The sequence below is a fragment of the Alligator mississippiensis genome, chromosome 5 (assembly GCF_030867095.1).
Source record: "Alligator mississippiensis isolate rAllMis1 chromosome 5, rAllMis1, whole genome shotgun sequence".
In the NCBI taxonomy this organism is placed as follows: Eukaryota; Metazoa; Chordata; order Crocodylia; family Alligatoridae; genus Alligator; species Alligator mississippiensis.
The window spans coordinates 15,139,269-15,160,292 of NC_081828.1; the positions used below are offsets into that span (position 1 = coordinate 15,139,269).

The window sequence follows — 21,024 nt, forward strand, 5'->3', positions numbered from 1 at the left end:
ACAATTTTATCAAAAGCCCAGAATTTGACTTTGGGTCATTTTCTATGAGAACAGCAAAAGTAGCGTTCCTGACGTGAAGGCCAGATTTCAAGTTCCTCCTCTGAATTTGCTTTTGCAAAATGATTTTGCAAACTTTTATTTTAATTTGGACAAAATAGCACATTTTTATCTACCATCATTTGTAGAAATAACGGAACCATATCTGCTGAAGCTTTCCCAAAGAAATCAGCCTGAGATAGACATCCAACATGGAAAAAGTCTGCATGAATACTTAAATTTTGTAAGCCACTGAAAACTGTGTCTTGTAATGAACAGTAGCAGGCAAAGTTAGCTATACACAGTGCTACCATCTGTCTTGATGAAAGTGTATAGCTTGGTAATAGCTGTACTGTCATAGGTGTGGTGAAGGTAATATTAGCTCCAAGGCAGACCCCTTCAAATTAAATGTTACCACAGTTACATGTTGCCTGTAGTAGGTTAGGAGTTAGCTCAGCACAGTTCTTTATTTTCCGGCACACTCTTGCCTCACAGGAAACACCAAGTCAGCAAAAAAAAACATAAATGTAATCCATAAGGTGTTAACTCATGCTCTAAAGTCTTTTCCCAGATCCTGAGAGGGTGACTGCAGCGCCATGCTGTTGCTTCAGCCCCACAGCCTTCCGCGTCTCTTTCTAGAGCAAGTTCCATGTCTCACTGGGGTCTTTTCCCAGAAACTGAAAGAGTCCCTGGCTTGGTGTTGCAGCCACGAACTTCTCTGTTTCTGACTCTCACCGTCTTTCACTCTCCATTCCCCTAGCTCTCTTCTCCCCTGGAGCTTTTTACTTTCTCTGGGCCAGCCAGTTATCCTTATTGGTTGGCCCAGTCCTCCTGGGCAGGCCTGCAATTAGATTCTCACTGCCTGCAGCTTCGTTGTAGCCTCTGCAAGCCAACTGCCTAATACACCCAGCAAGCATGTAGCCTACTACACATCCTCCCCACCAAGGGGGAACCCTCTTCAGTTTTTTTATTTCCCCTCCTCTCTTCTTGGGAGAAGGAGTCCAACTTCACTAATTCCAGCCCCGGGCAGTAGGGCATTGTTCCCAGTCTCTATCCATCCTCCCGGTGTTTCCAGCCCAGGTCTTTCAGCTCTACCCACTGAGCCCTTGGCTCTCATTGCTGTCCCCCTTGGACTCTGGGCTGCTTGGCCCTGGTTTCACCTCTCATGAACACTAGCCTGAGCTTTTCTGGCTTCAGGCCATAGCTATCACCTTCCTGGATCCAGCTGCTCAATCTCACTTTCTCTGGCTTAAGCTTAGTTAGCCCTCAAGCACTGTGCCCCCAGGGTACTTACTGCCTTAAAGCTATTCATAGCTAAACCTTGTGCGCCCTCTAGTACCATGTGACCTTTTCCTCCCCTATTAATCACAGCTGGTCCTCTGGTGTAACACTTAACAGTAAATGCTAGCCTTCTGGCTATATACCAAAATCCCCACTCTGTGTCTCCTCCTAGACCATATCTCCCTGTAAGCCCTCATCTCCTGTCTTGCAGTTCCCCAGGGCCACTTGGTCTCAGTCAGTCAGTCCCTCTGCTGCATCCTTCTTACCCAACTACTTTTCTCCTTGCTGCCTCTTAAACTTTGCCCTTTCCTGTGTGGCAATTCTTTAGTCCCCCACAGGGTTGCCATGGATCAGTCTGAGGATAAGTCTACTCTTCCTTGTTGAGGTTTCCTCTTTAAGCCATAGAAGCCCTCTTGTTCCCTGTTAAAATCCCCACCCCCTTTTTACAACTCATGGGGGGGGGGGTTTAGAGGTTCACGTTCCTCTGGCCCCTCTTACTAACAACATAGACACAGGTTATCAGTCCTACCAGACTGGAGTCTCCCAATTACCTGCTTCCATGAGTGCCTCCTTTAATTTGGGACCAGCCTCCCACCTGTACTCTGTATTGCAACAACAGTCCAGCACCTCTCCCCAGGTGCAGGCCTCCACTCTAGAGTCTCTTCTCTTTTGGAAGATTGAGATGGGTTCCCCACCGGGCCCAGACCCCACTGCAAATTCCTTTGGTCCCAAGGCAGTTATGACCCCACATTGGCCACGGTCTGGCAGTCTCCATATGCAGTCACTATCCATCATTACCCACATAGGCCTGCCCCATAATATCAGTCCATCAAACATTGCCACCATGTGAGTGGCTTCACTGGGGTGTTCAGCGCTAGCTGTCCCTGTGCCTTTGGCTCTTCTGTCTTGTACCTTCAAATGACCGCATACCTTACTGTCCCAGCTGTCTGGAATACTTGTTTTAGTCTCTTCCATCCTATCCTAAAGCAGAGCACTGCCAGTCTTCCCACTTGGCTTCCCTGTGAGCAGGATATTTATCTCTTTTTTTCATGGCTGTAGCAGGTGGTGTTACTGTTTTCTCATCTGGCTTCAGCTCTTTCTCGATCATCTCTGGGGACTTCCCTAGGGGCTTGACTTTTGTTGTCCTTCACGTTGTGGGTGGGGGTTCCATCTGTAGTCTCTGGCATTGGTTCCTGCTGGGGTCCACTGATTTCCCATAGTGACCCACAGGACCCCTTCTTTGCCCTGCAGCTTCCCCACCCCTGTGCTTGCCCAGTGAGGTTTACTCCCCACTTCTGGAAACTCCTTAGTCTTTCTTGGGGTCTTCTCCCCCTGCCCAACCTCCACAACTCCCTTTCTGGGTCTACACAACCTGCCCCATGGGTGTGGTAGTTCCTAGGTCTGTCTGTCTGTCTTTCTCTGGGTTCACTTTTGGGTTGAGGTCCTCTACCTGCTCAATCTCTGCCCCCTCCGCCTTCCTCTGCCCAGAGGGCTCTGTATCTCTTTTTGTGGCTATGGCACAGTGGCAGTCCCTTGGGCCTCTTCCCACTTGGCTTCCAGCTGTAGGATTTGCCATTTTAAAGCCACCACCTCTGCCTCTCTCTATTTCTGGTGGTGGTGCTCAACCTCCATCTGCTCTAGGAGCCTTTGTCTCTCTTCCCAAAAGGCCACGGACTAACTGCTGAGTTTGGTCAATTTCTTTCTCAGCCTTTCTATCTCCTATATATGCCTAGACTCCAGTTGCCATTGTAGGTGGTCTGCCTGCTCATCTGCAAAGAGCTGTGCCTTTAACTGTTCACGTTTCAGCTTCTCTGTGTGATCAACCTCCCCACACTTCTTCTGGGAACTCAGCCATTTCTCCAGGTTGTCTAATGTCCCTTCCTGCATGCACTGTTGCTGTTCTCTCTGGAACTGCTGCATCTGCTCTGTCACAAAATGCTGCTGCTTCAGTCCCTTCAGCAGAGCTCCTGTCTCCATGCTGGAGTTCATTCTGCCCATATTCTCCACCACCTGTAGCTGGTTTGGAGTTAGAACAGTTCTTTATTTTCCTGGGCACATTTGCTTCACAAGAAACACTATAAACATAAACCAGTAAAAACAAACAAGCATAGACAGAGCCAAGAAAGAGTTCTCAAAACTTAGGATCTTTTTCCAGATCCTGAGAGGGCAACTCTGGCTCCGTACTGCTTCCTCAGCTCTACAGTTTTCCCTCTCTCTTTCTAAAATGAGTTCCCTGTCACAGTGGGGTCTTGTCCCAAAACTTGAGAGTTCCTGGCTCAGTGTTGCCATTAGCCATGAAGCTCTCTCCAGCTCTCACTGTCTTTCACTCTCAGTTCCCCAGTCTCCCTTCCCTGGGAGCTTTTTACTTCTTCTGGGCCAGCCAATTATCTTTACCAGCTGGCCCAGTCCTCCTGGCCAAGCCTGCAATTAGATTCTTGCTGCCTGCAGCTGAGCTGTAGCTCCTGCATGCCAGCAGCCTGCTATACCCAGCAAGTATGCAGCCTGTTACATGACTCCTCATGATTTGTCCATAGACTGTCTCTTTATTCCAGTACACATTTATCTCCACTACTGCAGTCCTTAAAATATAGCCTCCAACAGGGAGGAGGGACTGTCTTGCTGTGTGTTTGTATGATGCCTAGTACATTGGGGTCTAAACTTTATCGGGGAGTGAGAATACAACTTAAATAGAAAAAGTATTAACCTGGCCTCAGTTAGTTTCACAGTCAGCAATGATAGCAGATACCAGACCTCCTCTGTTGAGACCTGTTTTGCTGTCTGTGTCGTCTTCTTTCTTTCCCTTCTCTGCCTTCCACATTATGCTGCTGTTTGCAGAACTTTCTGCTTTCCCATACTTGTACCTTATTGTGATTGCAGTCTTGAGGCCTTTGTTCATACCTACTGGGATTCTTGTGCTCACACTATATTATTGCCCAGTAACAGTATGAGAAACTGCATTCAGTACTCTGGAGTTTAAACTTTTTGCCCAGATGGTCTGTTGTGTGTATCTGGTGCATTTCCTCATTTCTGTTGGTGTCATGAGTATAATTTCTGGGCAGAAAAATTTGTCTCACAAGATTGTTCACAATTTTTCCATCTTAAATCTCATTTTCACAAACCAAAAATCTGCAAAACTTCCAGTTGATTGAAACGCTTCCTTTGTGTGATTTCAAAATATGATTTCAAAATGTTAGTTTCAATTGTAGATGTCTTTACTGGGGTTTTTATGGTAATTTATGTTTTTTAAGTAAAAGGTCATTTTTAAAACAATTTTTTTTTTGTCAAAACATGTTATTCTACCAATTTGGAAATGCTTGTAAAATAAGAAATTCCTCAGAAGTGACTCTTCCTCCTCAAACTTCCAGTTTTGATAGTTTGGCATTGTCTGGCGAGTTCTATTGAAGAATTCCTGGCCAGCTCTTACAAGTCGGGTGCTGATATGGACTGGAGACTTGCAGGACTCGCTGTCCTCACACTGTTTCTTGATGACTACATGCTTTGGCTGCATGCTGAATCCACAGGTGCAAACAGAACTGATTGAAATAAGTAGATCTGTGCTATTCTCAAATCTCTCTGGATTCTAGAATCTGCAGCTGCAGTGAACCTGCTGGTGTCTAACTGTACAATTTTAAAATGTAATTAACATTTTGGTTGGTTTCAACACAGGCTGGATTATCAGAGGGGTAGATGAAGGAGTGGGAGAAAATTATTCTCATTATTAAAGCAGACTGCTGGGAGGTAGCGCAGTCTTGCTGGCCAGAGTGTCAGAAGTTTTGTGTTTTATTTGTGGCTGTTAACACTGATCTATTCTGTGGCTTTGGGCAAGTTATTTCACAGCCATTCATCTACTAGTAAAACTGGAAGTATGATACTGCTCTTATTTTAGTAAGTGCTTTGAAACCTTCAAGTATAAAGAACTTTAAGAGAACTAATGTGTAAGGGGACTGGGCTCCTACTACATGGTTTTCAGCCTCCTTTCAGAACTTACTGCTGAGATCTGCGACCCATTTCCAATTAGAAAATGTTTGTCAGCATTATCCCACTAGTTTTCTCCAAGATGAAAGGCACATTTGATCATTTTTTCAGCAGATATAAAACCTGGAAAGAAAAAAAAAAGATTAAATCAGAGGTTTTGAGGCACTGACTGCTGAAATGTAAATGAACATGTTGTCCCTTAGTTCCTTGGGTGGTAGCTGCTTCATTTCCTCAAAACCCTACAGTTGCCATTGGTATTGTTCCTTTCAATCAAAGTATTCTTTTGATTTTTTAATTATCTTGGTAACTTGATTACAGAGCTCAGTGTGCTTTTTCCTTCCTTTATGCAGATTAAAATCTCTCTTCTGCATCAGGGATACTTGTATCAACTGTAATCCATTTGTGATTAAAACCCTTCAAAGTTTTTTTTCTGGATTAATGGTATAAGTGTATCAAAGACTAGGGCTTGACAATGACGCTGTGCTTCAGTAACAGCAGAGTGGTTGTAAATTTGAGTCCATATCATCAAAGCAAAGTGTAGTGGGATTGAAACAGAGGAAAGTTCTCAATGGTTGTCTTGATCACAGGATTAGCTTCAGGGCATATGATTTTTCTTTCCGTTCAGGTTACAGCATGTATGCCACTAAAGACGCACGAAGTTAACTCATGTCACGTCCCCTTGTGATAAATCATGTAGTTACACAGCATCTAAAAACATGTATAAAATACAAACATGCTTTATGTTCTCTCGTCTGCACTACAAATCAGGGTTTTGACTTTTGCTGTTCTCAAGCCTTTTTCTTCAAAGGATTTCATTTGGTTGTGTATTGGAATGGTAGTGTATTGGAGGTGGAAGGACTTTTGGAAAGATATTACTTTGGTAGACTTGAGTGTCATCTGATATATGCATATCAAACTGTGGTTTGCCACACATGATTATCAACTACAGACTTTAAATTTCCATTGCAGTGGATGATTCTTTGAGGTTCAATGTTTGGAAAGGAGAGAAGCACATTTTACACTATGAAGTGGCATGTATTTCTGAAGACAGGGGCCAGTTGTCAGCAGTAGTGTATCTATAAGTGGGCGAGTGGGGCTTCAGCCCTAAGTTCCAAATTCAAGGGCGAACCACAATGGCAGCGCCCGAGGAGTCCATACCATGGCGCTGGTGCAGCCAGTGTGCAGTGAGCCTGTGCCACAGCTATAGCAGCTCAAGCCCATCCTGCCACAGCAGCAGCAGTGGGAGAACCCAAGACCTGGCAGATAAGACTCCTCCAACCACCCGGTCTCCAGTGGCTGGAATAATATATCTATCCCCATATATCTGTCCGTCTCTCTGCTCCCTGTTCCTCCCTGCACAGGGCATCAAAGGAGCTCACTAGGCCTCTGGTAATCAGTATCAGAAATGCCTTCTGTTGAGCATTCACCTATATGCTTCAGGGGAAAAAATAAAACAATGCAAAAGCAAAATGCTAGGAAAAAGAGAACAGTATGTTCTCTGTAATGCTTTTTCTTTAGAGACAGCTACTGCTGGCAATAAGATTATATCACTGAAACCTTCCCTGAAGCTACATCTGCCACTGCCTACATTTTCCAACCTCAGTAATAAACTAATACTTGCCAGGGTTCATTTCTTCTGGCTTTCATTTCTCAGATTGAACCAACGCTATTTACCACAAAGCATCAAGTTTGCACTTAACGTTGAGCATCTATGCCAAGCCCTTAAAAATATTCATAACTCTGAAGAATCTGGTTTTAAATTATATCATAAAAAGTAAATGAGATTAATATACTAGTTCACACAGAGTTCATATATTGCTGACGCCAGCATATAAACATGATAGAAGTCGCATAAGAAGTACTAGGCAAGACTACTCTGAAGTGGTGAATAAAATCTTTTTAACCAAAATATAGATTGTTGATAAAAGGTTATGACAGAAATTTTCTTAAACGCAAATATTTAAAACCTATGTCATTTTCTTTTTGTCTTCACATCAACTAGCACATGGAATGCTGTGTCTTTTTAATATATTGGCGTTAAATTATGAACTGCATGCAGTGGGTCAGTAGCCATCACTTCTAAGAAATGTTTGCAATGCAGAAGTAACGCAGATATTTAATTCCCACAGGATGCTATAGTTATTCATGAAGTTTATGAAGAAGGCGCAGCAGCTAGAGATGGCCGACTTTGGGCTGGTGATCAAATTCTTGAGGTAAATCTGCAAATCTTATTTAAATGTCTTAATGTTTTAACCTTAAATTGATTTCTGAAAAAGCCCTTAACTACTTGGAAGATTCTGGTGCGTGTAACGTTATATATCAGTTACCGTATGATCTTGAGGATTGTTTTCTCCAAAAAAAGAACAGCAATAAGAAATGCCCAACAAATCATATTTTATGTTACAATTGGTGACTGTATTCAATTTGATCAGACAAGATGTGTCTTGAATTACATGATTCAGCTTCCATGTACAGTAATTCATAAGCATTCATCTGGTAAATCTTTTATTTAGAAGTCCCTACTGATACAGTGTTACTTTCTTATGTTCATGTCCTCCTTAATGGTGTTGTAATACCCTTCAGCATTAGTACATTTTGAAAATTAGTAATATAAATAATCAAAGGCATAATATTTTTTCTCACATTTCATGCAGTCTTAGTGTCTAGCCTAAAACCTAGGAAACATTTAAGGGGAATGCTGAAAAAAAATGAAGCGTCTGTTTTTGATGTGTTGTCTAGTGGCTTGCATGTCCTCAAACGTAGGTATCAATCCTTTAAATTTAAAGTGCTCTACATTACAGAAAACAATACAAATAAGTGCGTGCTTGAAGAGTCATTTCAGAATATTCATAGATGGTCTGTGATGGGTAGGTAGTGTGTGGTGTAAAACCTTTGGCAGTATTTGTTTCTTTAACTAAAGGGATTTGATTGACTAGATATTAAAAGAAAATAGTTATGGTGAACGTATGAATTTCTTTCTGTAACCTTGTGCAAGAAAAGGGCCGACAACAGAACTGTTTTTCTTTTCCCCCCGTCCCTCAGAGACGAATATAAATACAAGAATGGAATACAGACAGCAAAGAGTTAAGAAAGGGAGGCTGTTGATTGCAAAATTAAACTTAAGTCAGCCCATGGTGGTTCTAGTGCAGCTGTTTACAGCGCCTCTCTGTCAAATCAGGACAAATTCCCAGCACATCCATTACAGCGCTAGTGCATGGGGTTAGAAAAATAGCGAGGAGTACCTAGGGAGTTGTCTTTACAGCTCTTTCACAGAAAATATTTTTTTAGTATTCAGACTATATATATTTTTTTTCATTTTAAAACAAGTGTGTATTCACAAAATGAGACCACGAAGCATGTAAAAGAAAATGGACAAGGTTAATGAATTCTTTAGCAGCTAATCAGGAAGCTGCAGATCTTTTGATGTCATAATCTTTGTATGAATTGTTTCTTTTAAAGCTCACCTGGTGAGGCAAATGTACAGCAGTGCTGACTTCAGATAAGCCTAATTCAATCTGTTTCATACAGATGCATGGAAAGAAAAATACAATGATGCAGCATATACATAATATATTCATCCTATCTAGAATTCATGTGTTTAAAATATTTGATGACTAAATTGTTTTTGTATAGTTAGAAAAATCAAGAAATTGTTTTTTCTTTTTTTTTAATTTATTGCATTGTATTTTTGTATTTATAGTATTAATTTATTAGATGTTTTCTGATCCCTATGAAACTTTTGTTTTTTTATATCCAAGCTTTTTTTATATAGTTGGTGGTAGACTAAGGCACAGAACAGAAGATACATTCAGGGATGTGGCTATAGATGCTAGGTTTGGCTATAACTGGAATCTGAGCTTTGAGTTGCAAGAGTTTTTTAATACTTCCAACTTTGATCATAACTATTGCAGCCTTGACTTTTGGCCTGATTATTAATAGAATGCTCTCGTGCTACTTTAAGAGAAGTTTAACTGCAAACTCTAGTAGTGGTCTTGTGTGCCATCTATTGGAACAAAATAAAATAATCATCTCATAACAGCCTCTTTTAGCTTAGAGATCATCATTTTTCTGTAAATTTACATTTGAAAATACTGAAATCTGCTAGTAAGAGTTGGAGAAAATTATGCTTGCCACAGAAATGGTCCAGTTCCCAGCCAACTTAGGCGGGTTATTTTTTTGTTTCTCAGCGTTGTGATCTTGGAGGGGAATTAAAGTTAAGCATTACTTACAGCAAAGAAAAAGTAGGAGAAATGTGCGTACGGGGGATCAGGCATTACTTCCACCTCTAAAATGAAGGATGAGAGTGGTTTTATAGTTAGAAGTGAATGCTCTTAAATTGTGGCTACAGTAGGCAAGAGTGAATTCTACAAAATCACCATTTTGCACAGTTGGTAGCATTTTTAATCATGAGGACCCAGGACAGAGCTGCCTCCCCCTCAAGCTGGGCAGAAAGCAGGGCAGCATGGCACCTTGGACACTAACTTGTTCAGAGAAGCCTAAGCTTAAGGTACCTAGCTTTTAGCTTGACTTCAGACTAACACAACTAACTACCTCTCTCCACATGTTGAGGGGACTGGCACAGAACACTGTGACAATGTTGACTCTTGCAAATGCCATTAAGAGGCTAACGAAATAATTTAGGCCAACATTTTCTTGCCTAAGTACTCAGATATTGAGATGACAAAAAGCCAACTATATGCCTTAGAAAACTTATTATTTGGTTATTTCAGGTGAATGGAATTGATTTGAGGAATGCTAGTCACGAAGAAGCTATCACAGCCTTGAGACAGACACCTCAGAAGGTACAACTGGTTGTTTATAGGGATGAAGCTCAGTATAAGGATGAAGAGAATCTGGAGATTTTCTATATAGATCTACAAAAGAAAACCGGCCGAGGACTAGGGTTAAGCATTGTTGGAAAACGGTAAGATTTGCTCTTTATAGTCAGATCTGCATTTGGAATTAGAGTTGTATTTTTGCCACATGAACAATTGTAAGCCACTAATTTGAATGTGAAGTAAGAAAGAGTGTCCTAAGCCACAAATGTTGGAATCTGAACTTTTCCAGAGTTACGTTGGAGGATTCAGATCTCTGGGTTTCATACACATTCCTCTCTAAAATGAACAATGTCATGGTGTAACAAAAGTTGTGGTTTCCTTTGGAAAAATGGTGTTTTGCAGCATAACATAATAATAGGAATCTTGATTTATGAATCTTATGGTCCTGTCACAGACCACAAAACTAGGAGCCCTAAAAGCTCAAGTAATTTTCACAGGCTCCATAGGGTTGCAGGCAAGTCTTAACCTAGCTGACTTGGTTTTCCCATCTTTCATAGACTTTCATAGACATTAGGACTGGAAGGGACCTTAGAAAATCGAGTCCAGCCCCCTGCCCCAAGGGTAGGAAGTCAGTAGGGGTCATAGGATCCCAACAAGGTAAACATCCAATTGTCTCTTGAAGGAGTTCAAAGTAGGTGCTTGAACCGCCTCCGGCGGCAGTCTATTCCAAACCTTGCGGGCTCAGACAGTAAAGAAGTTCTTCCTTATGTCCAGCCTGAAATGGTCATGGAGGAGTTTATGACCATTTGACTTTGTCATTCCTTGGGGCACTCTGGTGAACAGACGTTACCCCAGATCCTGGTGAGCACTCCTGATAAACTTATAGGTAGCCATCAGATCACCCCTGAGCCTGCGCTTTTCCAGGCTGAAGAGTCCCATGGCTCTCAGCCTCTCATCGTAAGGTCTGTTTTCCTGACCCTTGATCAGGCGTGTGTCTCTGCACTCTCTCAAGCTTCTCCACATCCTATGTGAATTGTGGAGCCCAAAACTGGGCGCAGTTGTTTTGGTTGTACTTTAAAATAGTATAGCCACCTGGTGCCTGGAGGTCCATTGGAGGTTGAATTAGGTAGGCACAAATCTTCAACAGCAGATATTTAAGTGTGTAACTCCCATCAGTGTTACTGAAACTTAAAAGCTTAGGCTTAAAATAGGCACCTAGGCTGCTTGCAGACTGTGACAGGGGGCCAACTTAGGGCTGGGCCCACCTGTCTTTGTAGACCAGTCTGCCCAGTCTCATCTACCATGACTTACTGTTCCAAAAACTGGTGTAAAATGCAAGAGGCTGCACATTTTACTGCCTCAATGCCAGGGAGCACTGTACATGACTCCAACCTTCCCTTATCATGTCCCATGCATTACAGATGGCATTCAAAACAAGTTCATAGATTCATAGATGCTAGAGGTCAGAAGGGACCTCAACAGATCATCGAGTCCGACCCCCTGCCTAGGCAGGAAAGAGTGCTGGGGTCAGAGGACCCCAGGCAGATGCCTGTCCAGCCTTCTCTTAAAGACCCCCAAGGCAGAGGCGAGCACCACCTCCCTTGGAAGCCCATTCCAAATTTTGGCCACCCTTACCGTGAAGAAGCTTTTCCTGATACCTAGCCTAAATCTGCTCTGTCAGTTTGTGACATTTGTTCCTTGTTAACCCAAGAGGCACCCTGGTGAACACAGCATCTCTGATCCCTTGCTGCATCCTCCAAACGAATTTGTAGGCAACCACAAGATCACCTCTCAGCCTTCCCTTGTGGAGGCTGAAGAGTTCCCGGTCCCTCAGTCTCTTCTCATAGGGTTTGTCCTGTAAGCCCCTAACCATACAAGTGGCCCTCCTCTGGACCCTCTCGAGTCTATCAACATCCTTCTTGAAGTACGGCACCTAGAACTGGACGCAGTACTCCAACTGCGGTGTGACCAATGCTGCATAGAGGGGGAGGATCACCTCCTTGGTTGTATTTGTCATGCATCTGCTGATGCACGATAAAGTGTGGTTAGCTTTGCTGATGATTTCGTCACACTGACAACTCTTGTTCATCTTGGAGTCCACTATGACTCCAAGATCCCTTTCAGCTTATGTGCTGCTGAGAGGGTCACTTCCTAGCCAGTAGGTGTCCTGGATATTTTTGCACCCTAGGCACAGCACTCTGCACTTGTCCTTGTTGTACTGCATCGTATCATGTACTGCCCACTTTTCTACCCTGTCCAGGTCTGTCTGCAATCGTTCCCTACCCTCTGGAGTGTGCACTTCACCCCACAATTTAGTATCATCCACAAACTTGGACAGAGTACACTTCACACTCACATCCAAGTCAGTGATGAAGATATTGAAGAGTACAGGTCCAAGGACCGAACCCTGCGGGACCCCACTACCCACATCCTTCCAGGTCGATACCGACCCATCCACTACCACTCTCTGGGTGAGACTGCTAAACCAATTTGCCACCCACCAGACTGTGAAATATCTGTGTCACAGCCTCTTAATTTATTATGAGAATGAGATGAGATACCATATCGAAGGCCTTGCTAAAATCCAAGAAAACAACATCCATCACTACTCCTGCATCTAAGCACTTTGAGATCCTGTCATAAAACGAAACCAGATTGGCCGGGCATGATCTATCTGCTATGAATCCATGCTGGTTTCCCTGCTGCATTATTTTTCCTGATGGACTCCCACAAATATGATCCTTCATAATCTTTTCAAAGACCTTTCCAAGGATGGAGGTGAGACTGACTGGCCTATAATTGTTTGGATCCTCCTTCCTCCCATTCTTGAAAATAGGGAACACATTGGCCCTTTTCCAGTCCTCTGGGACCTGACCCAAGTGCCAAAAAATTCTTAATCTTTGACCCAAATTCAGCCTCACCACATCTGAGGACTTACCAGAGTCTGGGCCTCTGGTCTAACTGTGGCCTTGGGCATCTGTAGACTTACTTTGGCCTAACTGGCCCCTTCATGGGGCTTCCCACATATGCCCTCTCACTGGGGCCTCCCACACTGGGACCTCTGGGGTCCATAGATGTGCCTAGCCCCTGTGCCTGTTGCTAGGTCTGGGTAACCCACCAGGATGTGGGGGCTGGGGTTTTAAGGCACCCCTCCCTGCCTTTCACTGGGGAGGCAACTGGCCTGGCATTTCTGGGGAGCTCCCCTGCCACAGGTAGCCCCACCAGACCATCCTTCCCCAGCAGGGTGCAGTTTTCAGTCATGCCCAGGACCAATGCAGGCTTGTTTGCCTTGGTCTTATCCCTACTGGGCTATATGTCATTTCTGGGCTGCTCTCTCTACTGGACCTTCTGTTCCAGCCTCCTACAGCTGGCTGCCTCTCACTGGCTCAACTCTCCAAACCCCACATTGGGTGCCTCCCTTCCAGAGGCTGAATTTTAGCCTCCTTCATTTCAATCTACTGTCTCACTGAGCCTTTCTTCCCCTTGACAGTGATGTCCCCCACAGTGAGGGGACCTTCAGCCCCCTTAAGCTCTGGCCCCACCTCCTGGCCAGTCAGGGTGCAAGATAGCTCATCATGGCCTCGGCCTGCCCTTCACATTGGGCTTAATTGCCCTTTGGCCTTCCAGCCCTGGCCCCCTTGCATTGACCAGTTGGGTTTTGTTGGTCTCAACCCTGCAGCAGCTGACCTCCTTAGACAACAGGGGTTCCCTTCTGGGCCTCACCATACAGCCATCTCACACTAGGTTTGTTCTAGTCACAGAGATCTTAATACCACCACTCTCCTCTCAACTGGATTCATCCCTGCCTGTTCTAAATCAGGGGCTTGCCTAGCCCATATGTAGGCCCGCAAGTTGTGAGCCCCTATTTTGGCCTGGACCTTGCTCTCTCTAGGCCCAAGCCTTCTTTGTGGGACTTGGGGCCTCACTGGGCCCCCAGGAACCTCCTGCCATCCCCATAGTTCCACCTTTACTGCCAAGGTGTTGTGAGCAGCGGCTCAGCCAGGTGTTGTTGTTCTGGCTTCAGCAGCAGACTGGAGGCTGCTAAGCCCTCTCCTCCAATCCCAGGACCCTCCTGGGGTCATCTGACTGCCTCATTAGGGCTAGCCCACACCTGCAGGCTGCCCGTTCTCAAACCTTTAAGTCTCAGCACCCAAAGTGCTTTCCCACACAGGCATTAAAAACACCCAAACAAACAGTGCTTTACTTTAAACTCTGTGTGCCCCCGCACCAAGCCCAGCACATGCCCAGAAGAGGTATTGCATTAGTTGGACCTGGCTCATCCAACATATGTATAGATCAGGCATGGGCAACTGGTTCCACTTTAGTCAGGGGGGGCACATGTCCCCCCAGCGACCAATCAGTGATTGGGGGAAGTGTGTGTGTGTGTGTGTGTGTGTCCGTCCGCCCCCGTGGCCAATCTTGCCAACTGTGGGGGGTTCCCCCCACTGCCATTTGCGCTGACCGGGAAGCAGCTGTGGCACTCCTGGAAGTGGCCGCAGGGCTTCATCCAGGCGTTCCCACTCCCCAGCCAGTACTCGCAGGGGGGACACCAGTGCTTCCGCCTGCCCCCCCTGTCCATTGCCTAATCAGGGAGTACAGCTTGTCAGGGGTGCACCAGCACTCTCAGGGGCTGCATGTGCACCTTCCTGCACCCCCTATGCATCGCCACTGGATCAGGTGCTTTAGTGGGGTTTTTTTGCCTCTTAAATCTAATTGCTGATTGCATCTAATTGCTGATTGATAAAAGTGCCAAAAAGCCTCACAGAAGCACCTGGTCTATACAGGCACTGCAGAGCCAGGTCAAAGTAACGTGTTACGTCTTCTGGTAAAACGTGTTTTTGGGGGAGGGTTTTAAACGTCTGCAAGCAGCCCTATATGCCTTTGAGGATCTGGGCCAAAGTGCTTATGGAGCTTTATAAATGGGACTTGTCAGAATGCAGTGCAGTCAGAAATGTTACTTTTGTTGTATAAGTAAAAAGTAGCTTTTTACTAATGTGTTTTCAGAATATTTCCTGGTTAAAATGAGTAGCTCATGAGTAGCTCCAAAAGGTCAAGTGGGTCCAAAATTAGTTTGTTCCTTCTGCTCCCAAGTTTTTTTTTAAATGTCTTTTAAATGCAAGTAATCTGAATTGCACTCACAGAGAATATTGGATTGTATAATTAGCCATATGCTTCTTGCATTGTCAGAAATGGAAGTGGAGTGTTTATCTCTGACATTGTTAAAGGAGGCGCTGCAGACCTTGATGGGAGATTAATTCAAGGAGATCAGATCTTATCTGTTAATGGAGAGGATATGAGAAATGCCTCGCAAGAGATTGTTGCCACTATACTCAAGGTGAGTACATAATACATTCTTAGATATTAAATTGCAGTTACTGACATTGTGCAAGGTAATTATCTTGGAGAGCTATTTGTGCACAGACAGGACAACCTGAAACCGATTATGAAGACAGAAATGTGATCTAAAATTACATTGGGAGGTTCATTTAGATTTAGCTCTACATGTGTATTTATGTAGTGTGCAGTGGCAAAAATGAAGATACATATATTGTTTAGGCATTTATTTCAGAACCCAACCATTTATTTCAAGAGTTAGAAAAATGTTATGAAAGTTGAAAGGCATATAATTGAAACTGAGTCAGATTGAAGCTATCCCTAGCAGCCACTGAACTGAAGCATAAACCTGGCTTTCCTTGTTAGTTAGTGCTTTTGTACTGAATGATTTGGAACTGGATCCTGACTAGAAATATATCTAGGTCAAGGGCAGGCCTACTTAAGGAGAACCTGCTACTCCAGAACTATGTGGAAACACTTTCTTAATGGGTTTGCAGGAAAAGGGTGTTGTAGGTGGGGAAAGAATGCAGGTTACTAGCAGGTCCATAAGATCCATAGGGCCCTATAGTCTGTTTTGAGAATGACCATTACCTACAGCCTCCTACCTCTGTTGTCTACCTCAAACTGTGTTGAAAAGAGAGGGCTATGTTCACTGATATGCTCATGAAGAATCCTATTTAATTTTTTTCCCCTTTTTTGAGGGGGTTATTTATTCAGGGTAGGGATTTGGCCTGAAGTTTACCCATGTAGGTGTCAGACTTTAATAGCACAAGACATTCTTATTAAATGGTGTCTATATGTTTTATGTTCAGATCTGCTCTATTGAGCAGTATCTTTCCTGCTGACTTGTTTTTCACAGGTCTGGTTTGCTGCTGCTGCTGTTACGAACTGTGCTGGCCTAATGTATTGATTCCAGTCCCAAAGTGGCAGTATAGAGACACCTGCTCAATATAGTGGGCTTTGAATTGGGCCCCAAGAACTTGTGGTTCAAATCAAAACAAATGAAATAGAAAATTTAAAGTTTTATGTGTTGTACCTTGATGGTTTCTTCAAAAAGTTACCAAAAGTAGGCCTGTGCGAAGCGGCTAGTATTCGCTTTGGATTCGGCTAATTTGGGAGACAGTGATTAGATTCGGTGATTCGAATCACTGTCCCCCGGGGCTTTTCTCGGCTTTTTTTTTTCTTAAAGGGCTGGAGCTGGTCGGGGCTAGGGGAGCAGGGGGTGGGGGGCTCATGCAGAGCCCCCCATGCAGCATGGGGCAGTGGGGAGCAGCAGGGATCACCCCCCTGCCCGGCAGCACCCAGTGAGCACCAGGGCTTGTTTTTAAAGGCCGGGAGCTGGGGTGGGTGGGGGCAATCATGAGGTCACTGGGGGAGCAGGCAGGGATGGGGTGGAGGCAGGGGCGGTGCGGGGGTGGAGAGACTGGCAGGGGTCCCCCCATAGTCCCCTCCCCCAGTCTCCCCTCCCCTGCCCCTAGTACTTACCAGCTTGGAGTCAGGGAGCTGCAGCAGCCAATGGGGACTGCCCAAATCATCAAAGCTCTCTGAATCTTTTCTGAAGATTTGGAGAGCTTTGAATCGATTTGGACCTTTAAATTGGTCCCCAGATTTGATTTGGATTCAGAGATCGGTCACTGAATTGGGCCAAATCTCCTCTGAATCGAATTACAACCTGAAGCTTCACAGAACCCTACCAAATAGATGTGGAATAGATGTTGGAAATCAAGTGTGAATATGTATGGGAGAGCAGAAATACGATGTCCCAATTTAAATACTGTATATTGTATTTTATTCCAAGTGTGCCCAAGGGCTGGTGCACCTAGAGATTGGAAGACTGAGAGCTGGTTCTTGGATATCATCGCGAAAAACAGCACAAAGCAATCAGGTTAGTGAGGTTTTTTTTCACAGACAATGAAGCTGCTGCGGAGTTGTAAAGGTTGTGGGTAAGGATCCCTCCATCTGAGCAAGCTTACTGGATCAGGGATGTGGACTGGAGTATTTTATCACATTGATATGCTTTTTTAGGAGAGTGAAACAACATGCATTGATCTGTCGGATGCTTAGAACAGGTGCTGTATACTTAATATTGGCTAAGTAGAGAAATGGCTCTTTTCTCAGTGTCTCTCTGGCTGAAACCTATCATAAACCTTTAGTCACTTCCCATCCGATAACCATGTTAAAAAAAACCATGCAAACCCCAGAACACATTAATGTATTTTCCTGTAGCTATTTTTATAAACCAAATTGATTTAATGGTACTAAAGCATACCTTTGTCTACCCTATAATAGCACAGTTAAGTGAAAAATATTGCACTCAAAGAAAAAAGAGAGCATTTTACTGCTTCACTTATTTCCCCCAAAAGATGAAAAAGGTCAACCAGCGATATCTTTTATGCCAGTTCTAAGATGGCCCTTAAGCTGTCGGTGGCATCAAAACTGACATTTTGTGCCGAGCCTTAGAAAGTGGTTTTGTAGGATGTTGTCCTCCATGAACTGAGATTTAGGTTGCTTCAGTCCCAGTGTCAAAATCCCAATGTAAACAAAAAACAATGGCAGAAAAAAGCAGGGGGGCGCACATGGTAGCAGCGTGCACTGCACAAAACTGGATCCTGGCTGTCCAGAGCCACGCTCTGGCTGCCAGCCAGGCGGTCCATGTACCTGGATCACTGCCCTGGAGCCCCAGGAGGCCCCCAGGACCCCATTAGGCTGCTGGGACTAGCCCAGATGCCAGCTCCAGCCTCCCTCACCCCACCCAAGACAACTTGCCTTGTCTCTCATTCCCTGGAGACCAGTAGCAGTGGCCAAAGTATGTACTGCTGCTATTTGTTCCCTGGGAAAGGCACATGTGCACTCATGTAGATGTGCCCTAAGCATCTATTTACTTTTGCTGTGCTTCAGAACTTTAAAAGGATATAGTTAAAAACTAGAAAAAAGACTGATGCAGAATTAGTCAGGGTGGGGTGGCAAGAGGGCAAGTGCTGGATATTGGGATTGTTGGAGTGGAGGTGGAGAGAAGAGAGGAGTGTACGACATAACAAAGACAACTCCATAATCAGTTGGGACCAACCTTTTTCGCAGGCATGCTACAAGCTAGCCCCACCCCCTCTGAGTACCATTCCAATCCCATTGCCTTGCTTGATCTGCTGCTCTGCTTTCTGCTCCCTGCCAATCCTGCCTGCCCCCTTCCCAATTTGCCATATGCCACATACATAGGTTACCCATGCCACTTGTGGCATGCATGCCACAGGTTGGCCATCCTGCTGTAAGTGCAGATTCAGAGAGAATGTGGAAGTAGTAAACCTGCAAGGTGTTGCCTGTACATTTGAAAGGCCAAGCCTCCACTTTAAACAGGGTGTAGTATTGATATGACAGTGAGTTCCATTTTTCACTTTCTTCCCTCCTGATCAAAATAGGGATCTGGGATGGAGAAAGCTGCTGCACTTTATCATTCTCTGGTTGCAGTGTGGATGCACCTTTGAGAGACGAAACGAAGCAACAATACTAATTAAATGTAAGGGTGAATAGTAGAGACTTAGGCAGGGGCAACAGGAGCTATTAGAAACATGCTGAAGTACAATGAGAATCAAAAATAAGTTGATGTTTCTTGCTGAAACATGCTCATTTTTGTTAGATCGCTGTCTTAACTTTTGCATCTGTGTCCAGAATTAGAAATCGTATGTGATTAAGAAAAAAAAAAAAGAATAAATACTTAAAAGAAGGTTCTTGTCATTTTGTTTTTCTTGGAATGTCTTAGGCCACAGGTACTGGACATAGTAGCTCCATTAAAATGAGCATTTGGTTCAGAGAAAGGTAATAATGTTGGTAGATTAAAATGTGGCAGACATTGAGAAAAGCAAGTTCAAAACAAGAGTAAACGTATTTCTTTTTTGGAGAAGAAAAATCAGCGTTAATGGCAAGGGCAGCAGAGAGATGGAATTACCCTATATGTCATGCATGAATGCTGGAGGAGAGAGCCAAAAACAGTATTAGTGTGGGATGTTTTTTTAACTTTAGATTGTAAAGGACAGCAGCAATCCAATCTGTTGTTTGTGTAGATGAAATGTCAGTAGGAAGGAAGGAGCCATACCCACTTGGGAACATCTGCTCTAACCCCCCCACTTTAAAAATAATCATTAAATATCATTGGAGAAACATCTGCACTGTGTGCGGAAGACCAGCAAAAGTGCAATAAAAGAAAAGGATACAACTGAGACGGCGCGTGCCCAATGAGCAGTGCTATCCTGCCAATTATATGTCAGGTTGTTGTGCCAACAGCTTGTGTAAGCAGAGACAGTGCAGGTAGAAAGAGATGTAGAAAAAGTGTATATCAATTGCTGAAAAAAACATTTGAAAGGATGAAAAAACATCACAGAATCTATCAAGATTTTGTATGTCAAATTGGCTCAAAGGCTTTAATCCCTTTTTGTTTGCTAAGAATATTTTCAAGAACTCAAGGTAAAATTCTTCCAAATAATCTCATTTTCAAAAGTGGCTCGTTAAGCTTGAGAATATATCCTTTAGTGGATAGGTGTGTACCTAGAAAAATGTCAGATAGTTATAAAAATCTCATCAAAAAACAGTGCATCAGCTTTGATTATCTGCACCAAAATCTGTAGGATTTTGGAAACTGCTGGACAAGACTGTTCAGAGGTTTGCCCCTCATATATTTTTTGACCTATTGCATTCCTTTCTAAGTTTTGTAGTATAAGACAGTGACCGTTTGTGTTAATTTTAAGCTATGTTCAAATACCCACATTTTCATCAGTGTTTTTATTGACACCGTGAGACTGGGGACAAGGAGGAAACATTTGACTGAGTTCTGAAAATTGCCATAGTAGATTCTTGAAATTCAAGACCAAAACTTTAACAGTAGAATTTAAATGTACACATTTTGGTATCTACAATTTGAAAAGCCTCAATCAACTGCAAATACTTAGAAAACATTTGAAAGCAGGGTTGTTTTTTCCACATGCTTTCCTATATAAATGTGTTTGACTTCAGTGGATCTATGTCATTTTATATCTCTGAACTTTAAGATGTAGATGAATTTTTAAAATTTTTCCATGCCAAACAATTTATACCCCAGTTTTCTAAACATTTAACTTTGCTGACTGTGCAAACAGATCTTACACTAACACAAGTCATCTGTTTTCAAAGAAAGAATTTCAGATGCCAGAACTTTATAAAATTATCCGGTGATGAATGTGTTTTGTAGATAAATAGAGATTTTGTGACAATCCATTTATAGAAATCCCTCATTTCCCCTACATGGCACTCTTCTCTGCATACAAACATTTGCCTTCCTGTAGTTCATATCTTGGCTCAGCCTGAACTATTCCATAGAAACATGTCTGGTCCACATGCTTTTACTTCTCAGCTTCATTCAGGCTGGTCTGCTGAGTTCTCCAGAGCTCCTGGTAATGAGTTCCCCATATACCCTAAGAAGCACTAAACGCAATTCCCCTGGAAATTTTTCAGTATTGTGTGGACTGAAAAATCTATTTGACTAGATAATTTTTTCAGTGCAGTACATAGTAGATTTGGATAGAAATAAATAGTATACTAAATAATTTCTCACTTGCTTTAGCTCCAGTTGTCCAAATAAGAGGCCCTTTGTTTC

At 43.5% G+C, this 21,024-nt stretch overlaps 1 protein-coding gene across 9 annotated transcripts in view; it reads left to right on the forward strand.

Annotated features, from left to right (window-relative positions):
* The window catches only part of PATJ (PATJ crumbs cell polarity complex component), a 242,996-nt gene that overhangs the window by 200,492 nt on the left and 21,480 nt on the right, over positions 1-21,024 (forward strand). For all 9 annotated transcript variants that reach the window (XM_059727901.1, XM_059727903.1, XM_014593899.3 and 6 more), the window contains 4 exons: positions 7,422-7,505; positions 10,023-10,216; positions 15,258-15,405; positions 17,203-17,289. In XM_059727901.1, the coding sequence (XP_059583884.1) occupies positions 7,422-7,505; positions 10,023-10,216; positions 15,258-15,405; positions 17,203-17,289 (513 nt within the window). The remainder of the gene's footprint in view (positions 1-7,421; positions 7,506-10,022; positions 10,217-15,257; positions 15,406-17,202; positions 17,290-21,024) is intronic.